General features: G+C 45.2%; 1 protein-coding gene across 1 annotated transcript in view; it reads right to left on the bottom strand.

Moving 5' to 3' along the window:
* LOC138762447 (uncharacterized) overlaps window positions 1-16,642 on the bottom strand; it is a 52,044-nt gene that overhangs the window by 616 nt on the left and 34,786 nt on the right. Inside the window, exons 3-5 of the mRNA XM_069936205.1 lie at window positions 15,958-16,230; window positions 1,144-1,287; window positions 576-818 (exon numbers count right to left, since the gene is read on the bottom strand). Coding sequence (XP_069792306.1) covers window positions 576-818; window positions 1,144-1,287; window positions 15,958-16,230 — 660 coding nt within the window. The remainder of the gene's footprint in view (window positions 1-575; window positions 819-1,143; window positions 1,288-15,957; window positions 16,231-16,642) is intronic.

Raw genomic sequence — 16,642 nt, 5'->3', positions numbered from 1 at the left:
ATTTTGGTTTGATTACTTGCATTCTTTAGTATGTTCTAATAACCCTGAAAATTATGTTACAAACTCATTGCTGCATTGCACGCCCTCTTGAAATCTCAGTTATTTGTGGCATGCCTTTTTTCAAAGCGGAGTAGATTAGAAAGCATCGTGGCGCACGATTTATTTTTATACTGTCGTCCTTCGGGGCAAAACCCCTTTTGTGACATGCACCATAGATATCCAATTCTGTGTCAATTATTGTGACTTGCTGAGTAGTTTGTTCCATATTAACAATTCCTTGCAATTTTAATCAGGTGCTTGTAGTTCCTTCTCAATTTTTGTAAGTAATTAACAACATCCAATTTATACAAAAAGTTTTTCATGTGTATAATCTATTTGATAATACAAGGCAAAAATTATAGCTATTAGGTCAAATTACTATGTTCGCTGGCTACTCTTTAAATGATATATTATTTTATTCTTATGTGGGTATGGTAATATTTGGTATCTGGAGAGGTGTAATGAATGAAGGGAACATTGAAAAGGCAACATCATTGCAAAATATGAGAAAAAGGTAACTAGAAGTTGTGACTTACACATGGGAAGTTGCGGCAGGACCTGACGCAGTCATCGAACCCCATCCAGCGCTGGTAGTCAGGATACTCGCCCCTGTTCAGGACATACTGGTACCCTGCATAGTTTGGCCTCTCGTACACCACCCAGCAGCCATCACCCACACGGATGGAGTTACAGCGGCTGAAGAAGGAGTTCAGGTCAGCGCAGTCGGAGCTGCACTCGTAGTGCCGACCTTGGAAGTTCCTGTCCTCGTAGAAGATGATCTGTGCGTCACAAAAGAAAACAAAAAGATTTATTTCTCTACCAAATGGTTCTGCTGCTCAGGCTGTCAGTATTACAAGGCTATCTAACAAAAGGGGAAAGCAAGTTATTTCCATTGTCACATCGGCATCTGGAACATAGCCAAGATGATGGTACCTTAATTAATGTAATGTTGAAGAGATTGTTAGAGATGCTGTTAATATTTCTAGGCTACTCAATTAAGTTGCTCGTATTGCTAGTTCAGAAGATTGTTCTATGGTGAATGTAAATTAAGCAGTTACAAAAGAAAAATAACATTTTAATTTTTTTTAAAGTATCTGTTTTTACCTTGCCCATGTTCAGTTCCCTGGTCAGGCCCTCGGTGAATATTATGGTCAGAATGTTATCCAGTTTTATATGTTCCATGGACTGATCCTTCCATGAAGCCCATTGACATTTAAATGAACTTTTGTGCAAGTTAGCCAAATGTTGCTGAATATTGGATTGTGTTTAAAAAGTAAAAACTGACTCAAGTGGACAACTCTTTGCTGCCAGCTTTTATCTCTATTGAATGGAAGTCTTCACAAATTTAAGCACCAGTAATCCCTGGTCAAAGGCAGTCGAAAGTAGAACAACAAATCAGCAAATGTCACAAAGTGCATGGAGAATGTGTTTGGTGGGGGGGGGGGGGTGGTGGTGGTGGGTGGAAAACCTTCTGCATATATCAAAGGAAATTTTGGAGCATTAACTGTCTTGATATGAGTTTAAATTCATGTTAACATTAAAAATGATTGCCTGATCTTTCCAGAAGCTGCAAGACCTGTTGGGTTTCTCCAGCATATTTGTAGATTTCTCAAATTTTGTCTGACTTTAAACTTGAAGTCAAAGGTATGAGAAACTATTAATTGAATCAGCTTTTCTAGTAAGATGCTTAACTTGCTCCTGTGTAGAGAAATGACTACTGTTCCTGATCTTACTTTGTCAGTTAAATGAGAACATAAGAATATAAGAAATAAGAGCCCTTCAAGCCTGCTCAGTCATTCAATGAGATCATGGCTGATCTGATGATACACTCATCTCCACCTACCTGCCTTTTCCCCATATCCTTTAATTCCCTTATTAAGTAAAAATCTATCTAACCTTGTCTTAAATATATTTACTCCACCACTCCTTCAATGGGCAGCAAATTCCATACATTCACCACCTTCTGGGTAAAGCAGTTCCTCCTCACCTCCATTCTAAATCTACTACCCTGGATCTTGAGGCTGTGCCCCCTAATTCTAGTCTCCCTCACCAATGAGAACAACTTGCCTATCTCTATCTTGTACATTTTATACATTTCTATAAGATCCCCTATCATTCTTCTAAATGCAAGCGAGTACAGCCCCAGTTGACTCAATCTCTCCTCATGGGATTCCCCTATCTCTGGAATCAACCTGGTGAAACTCCTCTGGACCACCTCAAAAGCCAGAGCATCCTTCCTAAAGTAAGGAGACCTGAACTGGATCAGTACTCCTGTTGCTGCCTCACCAGGACCTTATACAGTTGCAGCATAACTCCTTGCTCCTAAATTCAATCCATCTAGCAATAATGGCCAACATTCCATGCCTGCTGCACCTGCAACCCAACCTTTAGTACTTCATGCACAAGCACTCTTAAGTCCTCCCACATAACAGCAGGCTGCAATTGCTTGCCAATTAAATAATAATGTTTTTCTATTTTTCCTTCCAAAGTGGATACCTCACATTCACTCCATCTGCAGACTCTCCATATCCTCTGCAAATTGTTTTTCCACTCCATTTAGTGTCATCCACAAACTTAGATACACTACACTCTGTCCTTTTTTCAGATTGTTAATGTATATCATGAACAGTTGCAGTCCCAGCACCTACCCCTGTGGCACACCACTCACCACTGATTGCCAACCATAAAAACATCCTTGTATCTCAACTCTCTGCTTTCTATTGGTTAATCAATTCTCTTTCCATGCTAATACATCACAACTCAATGCATCCTTATCTAATGTACAAATCTTTTATGTGGCACATTATCGAACGCCTTCTGGAAATCCAAGTAAACAATGTCCACCTGCTGCCCTCTATCTACTGAGCTTGTTATATCCTTAAAGAACTCCAGCAAGTTTTTCAAACAGGACCTGCCTTTACTGAATTCATGCTGCACCCACCTGATTGATCCATTTGGCTCCATATATCTCACATTTTATTTTTTAATGATAGCTTCAAGTATTTCCCCAACCGCAGGTGTTAAACTAATTGGTTCCTTGTCTTTTACCTACATCTTTTTTTAAATAGTGGTGTGACATTCACCATCTTCCAATCTGCCGGGACCTGCCCAGAGTCCAGAGAATTTTGGTAAATAATCACCAAAGCTTCAACTATAACTTCTGCCATTTATTTCAGTTCCCTGGGATGAATTCCATTAGGACCAGGGGCTTATCTATCTATAGACCAACAAGTTTGCTCAGTACTCCCTCTTTAGTGATAGTTATTATACCCAGGACCTCGCCTCCCATCACATCCATAACATGTCTTTGGCATGTTCGTCATGTGCTCCACCATGAAGACCGACACAAAATAGTCATTCAAAGCCTCAGCCTTTTCCTTATGACCCCCTTCTCATCCTCCAAGGTACCAACCTTCACTAGCCACCCTTTTCCATTTTATAATTATAAAAACTTTTACTGTGTTTTTATATTTTGTGCTGATTTATTTTCATAATGTACCTTCCTTCTCTTTATTTCTCACTTTGTGCTTCTTTGTTGGTTTTAAAGTTTTCCCAAACTTCTCATTTCCCACTGCCCTTGGTGACTTTGTAAGCACGAGTTCTTAGTTTGATGCCTTCCTTTATTTCCTTAGTTATCCAAGATTGACTGTCCCCACCTTGCCCTCCTTGCTTTTAACTGGAACATACCTTTGTTGAGCACCGTGAAATATCTCTTTGAAAATTTTCCACTTTTCCTCAACTGTCCCACGATATAGCCAGCATTCCCAGTCTACACTGGCCAACTCCTCTCTCATCCCCTTGTAGCTTCCTTTGTTTAGGCATAATACATTTGGTTTTTAGACCAAAATATTGCACCCTCCACTTGTATGAGAAACTTGATCATACTATTGTGGTGCAACCACTATTGTACATATTTTTCATATGTAAATAACATGACCTTTCCTGGTTGACCCTGCTCTCACTGGCCAGCTTGTGAATCTTCCCCTTTCCTTCCCATAAAGGCTGTCATGCCAGAACCCTGCCCTCAGTTCGAGCCTTGAGATTATGGGCCTTGACAAAGTGAAAAAAACAGGTAGTCCTGGGGTGGCAGAGATCATTGTGCAGTGCCTGCACAACAGGATCACACTTTAACTTATCATTATTAACTTAACTAACCTAACTCCCTTCTAATTCTAAGTGCACGTGTATGTAATGTGTGTGTGAGTTTAGAAAAGTTCTTTGATTCATAGTCCAATCTCACTTCTCACTCCTCCAAATTCATTGGTTGCAGGCAATTCTTATACTGTGCACAGAATTTAACATTTATGAAGTTCACCAGGCTTTGGTGCTTGAAAGGTAAATGGTTACTGCTCAGGAAGGTTCTTGTCGGTTTTCAGAGAGAGATTTGTTGTTCCTGGACACAAACTGATCATGTTTAATCAGCCACGTCAGTGTCTTGTTGAAGAAACTTGCCCCATCAGGGTTCTCCAGATGATAACCTCTTTCTTTCTGGTCACCACAGAGTTCCTTTTTGTTTCCCTTATTTCAAGTGAAACATTATGCAGCCAGTCCTCTCCTCTTGTATGAACCACAAAGGCTTTGACCAGGCTGAACTAGCACTCGCAACCCGTCTTCCAAATGGGGTTTTTACACAAGGTTACCAGCTTGTCCTGTTCCAGTCCCAGCTGCTGCTGCTGACTGTAAAAAAGAATTCTCTCTCTCTCTCCCCCTCGCCGATTTAAAAAGCCTGTTTGACTCTCTCTGTTTGCAAAACCACATGACCCTCTTAGAACAGCAAGCTGAACTCCCAGACAGCCTGCGGCTCTGAATTCCTCCTCCGATCTCTTTCATCTGTTGCTTTTCAAAACAACAATCCATTAGTGAAGTCTCTTGGGCACTCCCCAAAGTTTTTGCAAAGGCCCCCAGGAGCTCGAGTATTTAAATGAGATCTGTTTTGAAGTGTTTGTATGCAACCTACACTAAAAAAAAATCTGCCCCAATTTATCACCAAAAAACTGTAAGTTCAATACAAACACAACCTAATCTGTCACAGGGCATCCGAGGGCTCGTTGAGCTTTCCGGACCGGTACAGTAAGTGGTAATTGTAGGTGGAGAGCTCGATTCTCCACCTGAGGATTTTATCATTTTTGATTTTACCCTGCTGCTGATTATTAAAATAAAGGCGACTGCCCATTTGTCGGTCAGCAGGGTAAAATGCTTACCAGCGAGATAATGGCTCCAGTGCCGAACTGCTTCAATGGTAGCCTGGGCCTCTTTCTCAATGGAGGAGTGCCAGATCTCAGGGCCTTGGAGGGTGCTTGAAAAAAATGCTATGGGACTGCCCGCCTGTTTAAGTGTGGCAGCCAGGGCAAAGTTGGATCCATCCCTCTCCACCTGGAATAGAATTGATTCATTCACTGCATGCATCGCGCCCTTTATGATGTCGGCTTTGATACAGTTGAATGTCTTGTGAGCTTCTGTCAACAGGGGGAAAATGGTGGCCCTTTGAGGGGTCGGGCCTTCTCAGTGTAGCTAGGGGCCTACTGAGCATAATAAGAGAAAAACCCCAGGCACCTTTTCAAGGCCTTGAGGCAGAGGGGGAGTGGGAGATCTAGCAAGGAGTGCATGCAGTCAGGGTCGAGGCTGATTACTCCATTCTCCACAACACAGCCTAGTGTAGCTAGGCGACATGTGGTGAAGACACACTTCCCTGTGTTATACATCAGATTTAGGTGTTTTGCGGTATGGAAGAATTTCTAGAGGTTCCAATAATGGTGCTGCTGGACGTGACCGCAAATGGTGACATGGTCGAGGTATGGGAAAATGGCCTGCAGCACATGTTCATCCACCATCCAATCAATTTCCCTCTGAAAGACTGAAATTCCGTTCATGACTCCAAAGGGGACCTTCAGGAAGTGATAAAGTTGGCCATCCGCCTCGAAGGCTGTCTTCAGGGTGAATGGGGGGCTGATGGTAGGCGGTCTTAAGGTCTATGGTGGAGAACACATTGTACTGTGCACTCTGGTTCACCATGTTGGCTATGCGGGGCAGGGGGTATGCATCCAGCCGGGTGAACCTATTGATGATCTGGGAGTAATTGATGACCATTGGGTTTTTCTCCCCACTCTTCACCACCACTACCTGGGCTCTCTAGGGGCTCGTAATCTGTTCTATCACCCTATCAGCTATATCACTGACTTGTAGTGGCAACGGGCTTACAGTAAGGGGTGAGATTGGTGAACAGGGATGGGGAGAAATCCGATGCATGGAGATACTGCATGTCGAACGCAGTGATTGGGTTTGGGACTGACGGTCGGCCACATAGTGAGAGGATGGCAGGCGGCTTAAAAACTGCCAATTGCAGACCATGAGGGGCCCTTCATACTCCATGGTGGTGCTCTTCATGTTACACTGGAAGTCTAATCCTATAGGATGGGTGCACAGAGCTGTGGCAGGATAAGGTGTATAAAGTCCCAGTATACTACACCCTGGACAGTCAGTGTTACTGTGCAACTGCCACGAATCTCTGCCCAATGAGGTTTGGATACCATGGTGGCTCGTGGGCTTCACCCCAAGGGAGTAGTGCTGTACAGTGTCTGGATGAATGAAGCTTTCAGTGCTTCCACTGTCAAATAAGCAAATGGTAGGGCGGCCATTTACTTGGATGTCCATCATGGACCTGGAGAGTTGATGGGGTCTATTCTGATTGATGGTTACCGATGCCAGCATCGGCTCATCATCTGAGGAGTTCAGTTGGCTGATGGTGGCCCAATGGCACGCATGCAGTCCCGTCATCCTTTGCTGGAAGAGAAGGGGAGAAGGCGGAAGTGATGTCATCATGGGTGGTAGTCCCCATGGTGCTCGTGCGTGGCCGTCCCAGGAAGTGACGATGGAAGTGAAGGCATCAAAGATGGCTGCCCTCGCTCGCACGTGACGCTGCTAGAACTCTGGCTTGGTTTGGACTTGCAGACCTTTGCAGTGTCCTTTTTTCCTGCAGTTGGAGCAGATGGCACCCCTGGAAGGGCAGCATTCCCTTGGGTGCTTAGCCTGCCCACAGAAGTAGCACTTCAGGGGTTCGCTAACGGCAGGGGTGGTCAGTTCAGAGCGGGAGGAAACTTGCGATGCCGCCTCCAAGATGGCGGCCGCATGTTTGTTGAAGAGTGATTCAGCGATGTGGATGGCTATCTAGAGTGTGTTCGCCAGTTCGATGGTCTGAGGTAGGCTTAGTTGTCTCAGTTCGAATAGCCTCTGCCTTATGTAGTCGGAGCGGACGCCTATTACACAGGCATCTCTGATCAGCAGTGTGTGCTGTTCTGCACTCACAGCCTGGCAATTGCAGTCCCTCACAAGCTCCTGCAGAGTTCTGACAAAGTCATTGAAGGTTTCCCCCGGTTGTTGCTGCGCATAGACCTCGTTCACCTGAACTTGATACTGATCCTTCAGGATGTCCATTGCGGCTCCTTACGTCTGGTAGACCTGGTGCCCGATGTATGAACGTAGCAGATAGAGCTTGTTCTCATTGTCCTGGATAGTTGCGGAGGCTGTGAGGGACTTCTCGAAGCAGCGGCGCCAGAGCACAAACTTGTCGGCTGCCTAGGGTTCTCTCGGGTCGATTTCCAGGCGATCCAACTTCATGTACCTGTCCATGTTTTCCAAAATAAATCTTGTTAATAAAACTGAAGCATGATCAACTACACCAAGAATGAAGTTGCTGAGACTGAAGGTTTTTATTTACAAGAGATGGGCAGCATCCCTGTTGTTCACTCACACTGACTTTATGGGGAAGAAAGGCGAGGAGTCATGAGCCAGCCAGTGAAAGCAGGGTCAACCAGGAAAGGATATGACATTTATATAAGCCAAATGTGTACAATAGTAGTTTCACCATAACGTTGTGCTGAAAACTCTGAAAAATTGTGCTTGGTCTGTAAGGAGTGACCCTGAACTTCTGGTTGCTGGTGTTTTAATTCACCGCCCCGCTCAAACTCTAACCTCTCTGACTGTGACCTCCTGCATCTTTACATCAACCTGATTCTAGCTCGAGGCTCAAAAGCTCGTGTTTCACCTTGGGTAGACTGCAGCCCACAGGACTCCATATTGAATTCTATCGGTTTAAATAACTTGCTCTTTCTTTCTGTTTGGATCAGGACTGGAAGTGAGGCAACACCTAGATACTCTGTGCAGTTCTCGACTCCTTACTTGAGAACCTAGGGGACATAATCTCAAGTTTGTGGGAAGTAGATTTAGGATGGAGATTGTTTTCCCAGTGTCTAGTGAATCTGTGGGTTCTCTGCCCAAGGAGGCAGTTGAGGCTGCCTCATTAAATACATTTAAGACCGTGTTAGAAACCTGTTAGCAGAGCAGGTAAATTAGGTGGTATGTGGAAAAAGCAGGTTGGTGGGACTGACGCCACAGCCAGATTCGCCATGACCTTATTAAATAGTGGAGCAGGCTCGACAGGTCGATGGCCTCCTCCAGTTCCTGTTTCTTATGTTGTCATTCCTCTCATTTTTATTCATGTGTTTACTTTGGCCATCTGAGTATATCTCCGTGGATTGTACCATAAAATCGGACTTTCAGAATTTATTGTCAAGAACAAGTCACAGCATCTGTTTTTTTTTCACAGCAGCATCACAGTGCAAACCTTTTATATTAACCACTTCACAAAAATAAATAAAAATAGTGCACAAAAAGCTTTTTTTCTATGGTAGCAGAGTGAAGAGGGCATGGGCTGGATGATGGAGGACCTTGAGGACAGAGGCTGCTTTCTTAAGATTTCGTCTCTTGTAGATGTCCTCGATGGAGTGAAGTCTGGTGCCTGTGATGTCGCAGGTCGAGTTAACAATCCTCTGGAGTTTATTCTTGTCCTGAACATTTTAGCACCTCTGTATCAGACAGTGATGCAACCAGCCAGAATGCTCTCCACAGTATATCTGTAGAAGTTTTGGAAAGTCTTTAGTGACATACTGAATCTCCTCTAACACCTTCCAAAGTATAGCCGCTGATGAGGCTTCAAGATTTTACCAACATGGAGGCTCCAGGACAGATTCTCAGTGATGATGACACCCAGGAATTTAAAGTTCTTGACCCTCTCCACTACTGAGCCCTCGATGAGGAGTGGTTCATGTTCTCCTGACTTCCTTCTGAAGTCCACAATCATCTCCTTGGTTTTGCTAACTTAGAGTACAAATTTGTTGAAGTGACACCACTCAATAAGCTGATCTACCTCCCTCTTGTTCACCTCTTGTGATTCTGCAGTTAACTGTGGTGTCATTAACAAATTTGTAGATAGCATTGGAATTGTGCATGGCCACATAGTCATGGGAGTAGAGCAGTGGGCTAAGCATGCATCCTTGAGCTGCACCTGTGTTGATAATGAGCGAGGAGGAGGAGTTGTTTCCAATAAGTACTGACTGTGGGGTTCCAATGAGGAAGTCCAGTATCCAGTTGCACAGTGGGGTGCAAAGGCCCAGGGTTTAGAGCTTGTTAACCAGCACTGAGGGAATAATGGTGTTGAAGGCTGAACTATACCACCCAGACTATATTAGCCACACATGACATAACAAAGGAGCCTCACTGTTCATTCAGTGGCTACACCCTTTCACCCTACTGCATACTGTTACACCCATTGCCCTCCTTCACCCTCATTGCCACTTAGACCAAGTTGTTTACTCTCTTTCTTAGTTCTAATGGAAGTTCTTCACCTGGAAACATTGACCAGTTTCTCCCTCCATAGATGCAGTATTCACTGGCTGAGTTCTTCCAACATTTTGTGTTTTGTTTCAGATTCCAGCCTTTGCAGGTTTTTCTGGTTATTCACTGTAATCTTCGATGTACAGTGAGGTTGCAGGTGTGAATGAGTCAAATGGTCACTTTGAATGTTGCATAGAACATAGAAATCTACACCATGGTACAGACACTTTGGACCACTGTGGTGTACTGACTTAATAACCTATTTAAACAACTGTCTAGAATTTCCCTACCTCATAATCCTTTTTTTCTTAAAAAAAACATACCACTTACATCCCCCTGTACTTGCTTCCAAGCACCTTAAAACTATGTCCTCCTTGTGTTAGCCATTTCAGCCACAAGGCTATCCACAAGATCAATGCCTCTCATCTTGTACACCACTATCAGGTCACCCCTCATCCTCTGTCACTTCAAGGAGAAAAGACATGCCCTCCTATCCAGGTGGCATCCTTGCAAATCTCCTCTGCATGCTCTCTGCAGCATCCACATCTTTCCTGCAATGAGGTGACGATATTCCAAGTTGGGTCTAACTAAAGTCTTGTATAGCTGCAACATTATCTAGTGGCTCTTGAACTTGATCCCATGGTTAATGAAAACCAACACACTGCTTGCCTTCTCAACAGCATAATTAACCTATGCAGCAGCTTTCAGTGTCCTGTGGACACAGATGCCAAGATCTAAGGAGCCGCATGGACATCCTCCCATTAACATCGTATTCTGCTTTCAAATTTGACCTACCAAAATGAACCACTTCATACTTTATGATTAAACTCCATCTACCATTTCTCGGCCCAGCTCTGCATCCTTTCTAAATCCCTTTAATACCCCTTACAACTGTCAAGACTATCAATAACACCACTGATCTTCATGCCATCTGCAAACTTACTAACCCACCCAACCTTAACATTGTGCAGATCCTTACCCAGTTGTAATAATTTCACTGAATATCCTGGGCACAGCAAAACTGTTGATGAAAACCCCTACACCAGCTCCTCCTTTAGCCACCTGTTCTGCATTGCTGATCCTCTGCTCCTTCTCCTGGGTGCACTGACTGTTGAGGCACCCATGTCAAAGAGCAACTGGTTTGTCCAGAGTTCTTGAAGTTAGGGCAAAGCCAGTGAGTTATTTTACCACATGAATTGTGTTACCTATAGAAAATAATGGGCTGAATTTATCACGTTTAGAAATACAACCTGTAAGGTTTGGTGGGAACATGTAATCTATCATTGATGTTCTAATTAGCTTTGCTTGGAGCCTCCCTCAGAGCTCCAGGGAGAGACGTCACATGTGAAAATATATGACAGCAATGTTGCAAGATTGTGAATTAATTATGGAAAATCCATCAATTCATAACTGGCTGCAATGTCTACTCAGAGGATATGTTACAGCTGGTGTTGGTTAGGGTGTGCTTTCAAACTTGTGTTGTTGATCTTAATAGGAATAATCTTGTGGACAGGCAGCACCACACAATATTATGCTATATTATTGTTATCTGTCTCCATTTCCAAATGGTGTAAATGGAGGTAAAATTGAAGGTAGCTATCCATCCCAAGATGTTATATTTTGAGCAATTGCCACAGGGTGATGTAAATGTTAAACTTTAAATGTTTGGAAATTTTCATTTTAATTCATCTTGTTGGGCTTGGTGCTCAGTGTCCTCTGTTTGTAGATCAGTGCAATGCAGCAAAAAGATAACTTGATAAAAATTTAGGACAATTTGATATGGTGGCATTGTAGTGGCCAACACAAGAGACTGTCATCGAACCCAGCGATCGAGCAACCAGAATGCGAGGTGAGACACACCAGACCCATAGGCCGCAGTAATAGCAGTCGAATTGACCAATTACTGCCAGCGGGTCACAGGGGTTCTAATTCAAGCCCGCAGATCCAGGATAGCCTATCGGCAGCCAGCCCCGCTCAAGTCACGCCCCAGTAGTGACCGGCCAGCTGCTTATAAAAGACAGAGCTGCAGCCCAATAAAGTCAGTGCCGATTACACTCCCTTTGTGTGAGAGTCTTCTTTCTTCAACCTCGAGCTATAACCGTAGCATCCCCACTACAGTGGATATCCCGATTGGTCTAAACGACTCTTTGGATCAGAAGATGGAGGACCAACCTACAATAAATGCCATATCATTGAAGCTGCCAAGTTTCTGGACATCGCAACCACAGGTGAAGTTCCAGTAGGCCGGATCTCGCAGAGGATATGCGCTACTACCATATAGCCAGCTCCCTCAATCAAGACACCGCAACCCGGATCATCGACTTCCTCCAGCAGCCCCGGAGCAAGGGAAGTACGTGGCCATCAAGGAGCTATTAACCCACACTTCCAAGCTCTCAAAGCGCATCTGCTGCACATTGATGGTTTGGGGGGACAGGGCCCCTGTTGTGCTCATGAGCAACATGCTCGCTCTCAATGATGGCCACACCTCTTGCCCGCTGTTCCAGCAGATCTTCCTGGAGTAGCTGCCTGAAGAAATCAGGCTGCTCATCACAGAAGACTTCGACCCCAGGATGGTGGCTGACCGAGCAGACATGCTATGCTATGGGTGCGAAGAAGGATGCCTGTGCTAAGCTCGAACAGTTGATGGCACCTCATCAGCAACGCCCAGCCAGAAAGCCCACCGACTGACCACCCGATCAATGAACCCCACAGGTAAGCAATACTGTTTATATCATCAACGGTGGAGTCCCGAGGCCCATTGATGCTGCTCCCCCTGTGTGTTCCAGGGAAACACCAAGGTTGGCCGTTATTGATGGCAGTGATGACCAGCCAACTGCATAGCCTCCTCCACATCCAAGATTCCGTGTCGGGCCGATGTTTCTTGGTGGACAGTACAGCATCCTCCCCCAACCCCACTCTATCCAGCCTCAAGGCTCGCAGCAGCAAGGTAGGCTGAGGGCTTCGAACAGCAAATGGCCCCTACATTCAGACATTTGGCACCCATACATTTCCCCTTCACTTTGGGGAGAGGCAATTCACTTGGAAATTTACGGTGCCAACTTCTTGAGAGCCAATTTGCTACTAGTGGACATTAAGGGGCGTCAGCTGGTACATGCCTGGACATTTCACACACTCTCTCTCAAGGGCACCGAACTTACTAACCCCCACCTGCACTCTGTGTACTGCCGACAACTAATTTGCTCGAGTCTTAGCAGAATTCCCCTCCATCACTATGTCCCATTTCAATTCGGCAGATCCCAAACACAGGGTGAGACACCAAATCACTATGGAGGGCCTTCCCCTCCACCCTAAGGAACGGCATCTTCTCCCCAAATCCGGTTAGAGAGGAGTTTTGAAAGTTGGAGGAACTCAGCGCTGTGGCACTCCACTAGCCCATGGGCCTCCCCCTCCATACGGTACCAAAGGCAGCAGAGGATGGAGGCTGTGTGGAGACTACCACCACCTAAATGGGGCCACCATGCCTGACAGGTATCCCATGCCCCAGATCCAGGATTTCACCACTAATCTGCAAGGGGCATGGATATTCTCTAAGGTGGACCTCATCAGGGGTTATTATCAGATCCCAGTCCACCCCAATGACAGTCCCAAAACTGCCATCATAACCCCCTTTGGATTGTTCAAATTCTTCAGCATGTCATTCGGACTGAAAAATGCAGCTCAGACTTTCCAGAGATTGATAGAAGCAGTGGGCCGGGATCTGCACTTCGCCATCATCTATCTCTGTGACATTTTAATAGCCAGCCACACCTGTAGCGAGCACGCCGCTTACTTAAGAGTATTGTTCTCCAGGCTAAGTGAGTTCTGTTTAACCATCAATCCGGCCAAATGATTTCCTGGACAATCACATGGGGCCAGGCCGTTGCCCGCCAAAGTGGATAGCATTTGTTCCTTCCCCAGACCATTAACTGAAGGGCCTATAAGAGTTCACAGGTATAGTTGATTTTTATCATCACTTCATACCTGCAGCGGCCCTGCATCATGGCAGGGCCCAGTAAAGACATTCATTGGAGGCAACTGAGGCATTCCAACCAACCAAAGACGCCCTAGCAAACGCCCCCTTTTGGTGCACCCGAGTACAGCCACCCTGACCACTGTGCTGGAGGCATCTATTGTTAAGGTGATCAGGGTATACTTTAGTGACTGGTTAACTGACAGTGTCAGTCACTGGCCTTTTTCAATAAACATCTCAGGCCACCAGAGCTCAAGTACTGTGCCTTTGATAGGGAGCAGTTAGCGTTATATCTGGCAATTAAGCATTTCCGTTACTTCCTGGAGGGCAGGAAGTTCAAAATTTACACAGACCACAAACGACTCACCTGTATTTTCCACAAGGTGTCAGACCCGTGGTCAGCCAGGCAATAGCGGCACCTCTCATATATATCTGAATTTTCAATGGACTGAACATAATCGCTGGCAATTCCAATGTGGTAGACGATGCCCTATCCCATCTGGCTATCCTAACAGTGCATGACCCCTCCCCGGGCATCGACTATGCGGACCCTGACATACCGGCGTGCTAAACAGCACTTACCAGCCTTCGACTGAAGGACATCCAGATTACCCTAGGTAACCGCACGTTCCTCTGCAACACCTCAAATGGCAAACTTTGCCCCATCATTCCGAATGATTCGGTCCACAAATTGGCTCACCCGCTATCAAGACCACAGTTAAAATTGTGGCCAACTGGTATTTCTGGCACGGCCTCTGTAACAAGGTCACTCAGTGGGCCAAAACATGTACTCAGTGCCAGACATCCAAGGTCCAGACCCACATTAAGACCCCTCCACAGCCCTTCGAACCAACACGACGCCATTTCAGCCACATGCACATAGCCATTGTGGGGCCCCTACCTGTATCCAGAGGTGCACATTATCTATTGACCATGGATGACCAGGTGTCTAGATGGCCAGAGGTGGTGCCACTACCTTAAATCTCTATGGAGGCATGTACACAGGCATTACTGAACACTTGGGTGGCACCTTTTGGGGTCCACAAATACAACATTCCACAGAGGGGCCCAATTCACTTCCAGCCTGTGGAACGCCTTGGCAAATGCCCTAGGGACTCAACTCCACCATACCACAGCATACCACCTGCAGGCCAGCGGGTTGGTGGAGAGGTTCTATAGCCACCTAAAGACAGCTCTGATGGCCTAACTTGCCAGACTGAACTGGGCTGATGAATTCCTTTGGGAACTGCTAGGCATCCATACCACCCCCAAAGGAGGATCTATAGGCATCCTCTGTCGAGGTTGTCTACGGCACACCCCTGGTCATCCCGGGGCGAATTTGTGGCTGCTTCAGAGTACATGGGGGAGCTCCCAGCAGCTATATTGTCTTGACTGTGTGAGCACCTGGGCTCAATGGCCCAGTTAAGCCCAGAGCCCATGGTCAAGCAGCACCTTTGTCCTAAAGAACTTTGCAGACTGTCACTACGTATTTGTCTGTCGTGGGGCTCATCAGCCACCTCTCCAGCAGCTACGCCAGGTTGTCAGACACAACTGCTCCACCTGTGTTGGATAATGGCGGCAGGGAAGAAGCCTTCATGCTCAACTGGCTGAAATTGGCCCACTTGGACTTTAACCAGCCAGTCACCCGACCCCACGGTGCAGGGGTCAGCCTCCAAAGGACAGTGTCCTAATTGCCGGTTCTCCAGGGGGTGGGTAAGGTTGTGTAGCGGCCTGTGGCGCGCTTGCGGGCTGACGTAGAAATCAGTCATCGAACATAGCAATCGAGCAAACAGCACGCAGTAATAGCGGATCGCAGGGGTTCCAATCTGGGACAGCCGTGGTAAAAGGCAGAGATGCAGCCCAATAAAGGCAGTGTTGAATACACTCCCTTTGTGGAGAGTCTTCTTTCTTAAACCTTGAGCTATAACCGTAGCATCCCTGCTAACACCATCTTCCGAAGGTTAATCATATAACATCCTTATATTGCAAAGCTTGATTGGATGTCATTGTGTAGCTTCTAATGTAAATGATTTGCCATGGGCTAAAGTTAGATTTGTTGGAATTAAATCAGGAGATTGGATGTCCATTCAGTTTAATGTATCTCATTATCAATTAGCCAGGAAAAGATCCAATGCAATGGATCAAGGTCTAAAAGTTACATAAAATGTTGCTAAATATATTGAGAAATATTTGCAATACTTCATATAGATAAATAGAGCACACAAAGAGATTAAAACCGTATTTATTTCTGAAGTAACTTTAAGATTTTAAAGTATTCAAAGATTCATTACACGGCGAAAAGAGCCAATTGTTCCGCATGTTGCTCCCCAGTCACTGAATTTCCGATATTCGCCGGGTCCCAGGAAATACTGACGGCCTCTGTAGTTGGGCTGCTCATAAAAGATCCAGTAACCATCTGTCACCTGGCAGGAGTGGATGTCACGGGTGTGGAAACGATCGTAGATGGAGGGACAGTCATCGATGAATTCCATCATCTGCCCTCCAAATTCAGGTCTCTCATAAATCTTTATTCTGTAGGAACCATCACTGGGCTAAAAAGTGTAGAAAATCATTAGACTAGTTCAGAATGCCTGCCAATATCACGTTGTCAGTATGTCATGAAAATTGAGAAATGTAAAACCTGAAAAAAACATCTTTGACAGTAAAAATTTTATTTTATGAGACTCGGCATCATGGGAAAGACCAGCATACAGTATATATACCTATCCTCAATTCCCTCTAAGATGATGGCAGTGCCTTTTTTAACTCTGCAAATTGGAGAGTCTATGAATTTCCAGTATGTGCTGATTAATTAATACCATTCCAAGGTTTGCTTCTCATTAATTTTGATATCTGCATATTAACAGATTAAATATGCTATCTGAAGTTACAGCTGAAACACAGTAGGCGCAAACCTTTTAGCAATGTGATCATTTTAATGCAATGCCTATTAATCTCTCAGGT

This window comes from Narcine bancroftii, chromosome 4 (assembly GCF_036971445.1).
Source record: "Narcine bancroftii isolate sNarBan1 chromosome 4, sNarBan1.hap1, whole genome shotgun sequence".
NCBI lineage: Eukaryota > Metazoa > Chordata > Chondrichthyes > Torpediniformes > Narcinidae > Narcine > Narcine bancroftii.
This window is presented reverse-complemented; position numbering and strand designations above follow the sequence as displayed.